Source organism: Myotis davidii, unplaced genomic scaffold (assembly GCF_000327345.1).
Source record: "Myotis davidii unplaced genomic scaffold, ASM32734v1 scaffold238, whole genome shotgun sequence".
In the NCBI taxonomy this organism is placed as follows: Eukaryota; Metazoa; Chordata; class Mammalia; order Chiroptera; family Vespertilionidae; genus Myotis; species Myotis davidii.
In genome coordinates, this window is record NW_006293779.1 from 9891858 (window position 1) to 9897237 (window position 5380).

General features: G+C 39.6%; 1 protein-coding gene across 2 annotated transcripts in view; it reads left to right on the forward strand.

Moving 5' to 3' along the window:
* The window catches only part of WDR35 (WD repeat domain 35), a 41370-nt gene that overhangs the window by 4241 nt on the left and 31749 nt on the right, over positions 1 to 5380 (forward strand). For both annotated transcript variants that reach the window (XM_006767552.2, XM_006767553.2), the window contains exons 4-8: positions 617 to 709; positions 1329 to 1457; positions 1787 to 1920; positions 3930 to 4095; positions 4214 to 4359. In XM_006767552.2, the coding sequence (XP_006767615.1) occupies positions 617 to 709; positions 1329 to 1457; positions 1787 to 1920; positions 3930 to 4095; positions 4214 to 4359 (668 nt within the window). The remainder of the gene's footprint in view (positions 1 to 616; positions 710 to 1328; positions 1458 to 1786; positions 1921 to 3929; positions 4096 to 4213; positions 4360 to 5380) is intronic.

The following is a 5380-nucleotide window of genomic DNA, read 5'->3' on the forward strand; positions in this document are numbered from 1 at the left end:
CCTGCCTCAAAGAAAAAAGTAAAAACCCCAAAGAACCAAGTACTTAGTATGATGTCCTTCGGGCATTATAGTCTTTGGGAGTCTGGCCAGTTCGGTAAAACTTACATTTGTTTCTGTCACCAGCTGTATGGCAGCTCTTGCAACTGACCGTAACAGGTGCTTTGCTGGCATGAAATAGGAACAAACATGAAATAGTATTGCCCATTCTTGTAAAAAAATGAGTGATAATAGTAACTGTATCCTATGAATATTTAAAAAAATATATTTTTATTGATTTCAGAGAGGAAGGGAGAGGGAGAGAGAGATAGAAACATCAGTGATGAGAGAGAATCATTGATTGGTTCCCTCCTGCACGCCCCCACCTGGGGATCAAGCCCACAACCTGGCATGCGCCCTGAAAGGGAATGGAACTGTGACCTCCTGCTTCATAGGTCGAAACTCAACAACTAAGTCACACTGGCCAGGCTCCTATGAATGTTTTTGATGAATATTAAGGCTGGGTAGTTGGACAGGAACTGTACTGATTTTAACATGCTCTTTGGCGTTTTTTATAAAAATATGTATGAAGTTAATTATACCTTTTTTGTAGTTTCTAAATTGTTTTATATTTTTTTAGGTTGTGTTCAAGTTGTCACATGGAATGAACAATATCAGAAGTTGACTACCAGTGATCAAAATGGGCTTATCATTGTTTGGATGTTTTATAAAGGTATATTAGGAGAGTTTATTTAATCTTTCACAAAGTGGAGTCTGGGTTACAGTATTTGAACGGGGAAATAACGTCTTTGAAATAGGCCCCTTTAACCAGCAACAGGAGTTCGTTCTGACTGTACAGGGGTGATATTTCTGGACTTACTTCTCTCTACTTTCCTCTTTAATTTCCTTTCCTTTGAACTGTGACCTTGGATCAGGAAAGTGAATGAACTGACTGTTGAGAGTGACTGTTGGTTATCTCCAAAATTAACTTAGACTCTTAGCAGAATAGTTTCTGCTTGAGGCAGCTCTTGTTTTTCTATAAGAATTAGTTCCTATGTGGCCAGTGACTGGAATTAGGTCAGTAGGTAAAGACACATTTATTAAGAAGTCAAAGGCAATAATAAAAAAAGGTGGGAATTTATTGTGTTTTCTGAGATGATCTTAGTTAAGGTCTAAGTTAATTTTTCATTTTGTTTATGTTGGATTTGAGGGTTTTATAGTTTAATGTCTCGTGTTGTAGAGAACTTGGCAGTTATTTGTTTCACATTGTATTCCATGGGATGTTTTCAAATCTTCAGCACCATCTAATAGATGTGGAAGTTTTGACTTGTACTTTTTATTTATGCACATAGGCTCTTGGTATGAGGAAATGATCAACAACAGGAATAAATCCGTGGTTCGCAACATGAGCTGGACTGCGGATGGACAGAAGATCTGCATTGTGTATGAAGACGGGGCAGTGATAGTCGGCTCAGTGGATGGTAATGCCTCATCGCACCCAGAGCTGAGATCGACACTTATTGATGTTTTTGTCTTTAGAGGTTTAACTTCATTACTATATGTTAGTCTTCTGACAGAAAAGTAAATGTAAAAAGAGAAAACAATTGGCATATAATTTGATGACATTCCAGAATCATTTATTTTTAATTATATTCAAATAAGACAGTCTATTTAAAAAAATTTTTTATAGTGGCACTAAAAAAAGTGAATTCAGTTTTCAGGATTATTTTGAATATGTCTGCCTAATTATATAATTTACCTTTATACTTGAACTTTTAATGAAAAAATTATGTTGGATGTTTTGTTTTAGGGAATCGCATTTGGGGAAAAGACTTGAAGGGTGTACAGTTATGTCATGTAGCGTGGTCCGCAGATGGTAAAGCCTTACTTTTTGGAATGGCAAATGGAGAAATACACATTTATGATAGTCAAGGGAATTTTATAGTAAGTATATACCCATGTATTCATTAGTTTTATTTATATAATTTTATATGGTTATTTTATGTATCTTTCATATACATATACACATTTATTTATGACTAGAGGCCCTGTGCACAAAATTCGTGCACGGAGGTGGGAGGGCCCTCAGCCTGGTCTGTGCCCTCTACAATCCGGGACCCCTCAAGGGATGTAGCAGTCACCAAGCGGCAGGCGGCCAGGGAGGAACCCAAACTGGGGCTGGTGCCATGCTGCTCACGCTCATCTTGGCCCACTGCGCCTACTGTGGCTGCTGCTTGGTAATGCTGCAGTAATGCTGTGGAGGTGGGAGAGGCTCCCACCGCCACAGCTGCACTCGCCAGCCACGAGCCCAGCTTCTGTCTAAGCAGCTCTCCCCCTGTGGGAGTGTACTGACCACCAGGGGCAGCTCCTGCATTGAGAGTCTGTACCCTAGTGGTCAGTGTGCATCATAGCGACCGGTTGACCGGTCATTCCTGTTCCGGTCATTCTGTCATAAGAGTCGCTTAGACTTTTATATATATAGATGGTTTGTGTAATCATGAAAGTCTTCTGTGGAAAATAGTATAGAATTTCCTCAAAAAATTAATAATGGAACTTCTTTTTTCACCTAGTGATTCCACTTCTGGAAATATATCCTGAGAAACCTGAAACATTAATTTGAAAGAATGTATGCACCCCTATGTTCATTGCAGCATTATTTACAATAGCCAAGATCTGGAAGCAGCCCAAGTGCCCATCAGTAGATGAGTGGATTAAAAAGCTGTGGTACATTTACACAATAGAATATTACTGGATTGTAAAAAAGGAAATTTTACCTTTGCAACAGCATGCATAGACCTGGAGGGTATTATGCTACGTGAAATAAGCTAGTCAGAGAAAAGCAAATACTATATGATCTCATTTATATGTGGAATCTAATGAACAAAATAGGAACAGAGTCAGGATGCATGGAACAGATTGACAGCTGTAGAGGGGAGGGGTGTTGGGGATGAAAAAAGTGAAGGGATTAAACAAAAAAACATATGTAGATATAATACCTAGACACAGACAACAGTGTGGTGATAGCCAGAGGGAGAGGTAGGTGGGGGGTAGGCGCAGATGGGCAAAGGGGATAAATGGGGGTGGAGAGAGACTTTGCCTGGGAGATGGGCGCACCATGCCGTGTGCAGATGATGATTTGTTGAGTTGTACACTTGCAACCTTTACAGTTGTGTGAACCAATGTCACCCCAATAGGTTCAATTAAAACAAAACAAAACAAAAGAACGTCTTCAATTCAGGTTTAAATCATCTAAAAAGTTTTTTTTTATTAAAAAGTCACCTCTGGTTGTGTCAAGATAAATTGATGCTTTTCGTTCCCTTTTCAGGTAGCTGGAAAGGACAAGATTTCAGTGGACAGAGCTGAGGGATGATGAGTGGGAAGATGTGCAGTTTAATTGCTGTGTCTTCTCAGGCCCGAAGCCACAGTTTACATGAGATAGCACAGATATTCCTGTAGGAAGCTACTCAGGGCTGTTTGTAAAAAGAACGAAGACTTAAACAGCAAGGGACAAAAATCAGGCCTGGGAAGAAGCAAAATGTATGGGCTCAGGTGGTAACATCTCAGGAAAGCCTGGCTTTGTGTGATTGAGCTGTGAGGATCTGATCGCGTGGGCAGCGCTGTCTTTAGTCACAGTCAGGGCACTCCATGCATCCACTCATTAATGGAAGTGGGAATAGCAGCTTTTCTATGACACTTTGCTATTTCCATAGTACTTTCATATCCTCTTGTCATTCGAGACTCAAAAAGACTCTGAGGTTTTTTATTCCTCATGTTGCAAATGGGGAAAGCTGAAACCCAGGGGAAGTGATTTTTCCAGGGTTGGTAAACTCGTAAGTGATAGAGCTTGCATTTGAAACCAGATTTTTAAATCCTACTTTCTGTGTTTGTTTCTACAATGCTCTGTTCTCGCTGATCTGTTCTAAAACATAGACCATTAACATGATTTCACTCAGATGAAAATGAAGCTGAACTGTTTGGTGAACGTCACTGGCGCCATCAGTATTGCTGGAATTCACTGGTACCACGGCACCGAAGGCTACGTGGAGCCCGACTGCCCCTGCCTCGCTGTTTGTTTTGACAACGGGCGGTGCCAAATAATGAGACACGAGAATGACCAAAGTATGTCATTGCTTTTTAATGTGGAGAACTACAGAATATTTAAAAATTGTCCTTAGGATGACCAAGTTCCCTAGGCTAAGTGCTTTACCACAACTGCCTCCTTTCTTCTCTTTGCAAGACCCTGTTCTCATCGACACGAACATGTGCGTGGTCAGTATCCAGTGGAACCACACTGGCAGTGTGCTGGCGGTGGCGGGCACCCAGAAGGCCGGCCTGCAGGACAGAGATGTCAACATCGTGCAGTTCTACAACCCATTCGGGGAGGTAAATGTAGTCAAGATTTTGTCTTTTTCTTTCCATTTAAATATGCAGGGAATAAGGTAGGGGAAAAAGAATACAGTGGGGCCTTGACTTACGAGTTTAATTCGTTCGGAGACCGAGCTCGTTAAGGAGCTCGTTAACTCAAATTACTCTATCACCTCAATGCAAAAAATCGGGCGGAGAGACAGCTGGTATCTCAAAAAACTCGTTAGTCGGGACACTCTTAAGTCAAGGCCCCACTGTAGAGGAAAAGGTACACACTTGTCACATTTTTTATAAGGGACATTTTCAGTAAAAATATCAGGTGTATGTCTTTGAATGATCCTCATTATAAGTCTTCATAATTTTCTCATGGAATTTATATCATCATCTATACATTCAGAAAACCAGATGTTTCACATGTGATCTGAATATGCATCTGTGTTTGCTGCTGGTTTTTGAGTTGTTTTTGGTGTAATGTAGTTGTTTCAGATGACTTTTTTAGATATTTAATGTGATATATTGAATATGCATAGATAATATATATGTACTGTCTGTCCTTTCTCCAAACTTCTAATAGTTTTAACTTGTTGTGAAATAATCAATTATTTTAAGAAAAGTCTATCTTAATAATTAATCAAAGGCAATTCTACATTAAATGATAAGCATTGTTTTTCATAAATACATGTTATCCTTCTCAATAGTATTATTACTACATTTAATTTTCAAAAAGGAGGAGTAATATATTGTGAATTTTAAAGAATTTAGAAAATGAGAACTTATTAGTAAGCAAACTTAATAAATTTTTACCTCTTTTATTTTCTAACTCTGGAATATATTCAGTCCCTTTTGGATATCCTATTACTTTCTTTAAATTCACCATACACTTCAAAAATATGTATTTTTGCTACACAAAGCTTTTACCAGTTATTTTAATACTAGGGGCCCGGTGCATGAAATTCGTGCACTGGGTGGGGGGTGGGGGGGAGTGTCCCTCAGCCCAGCCTGCCCCCTCTCACATACTGGGAGCCCTCAGGCGTTGACC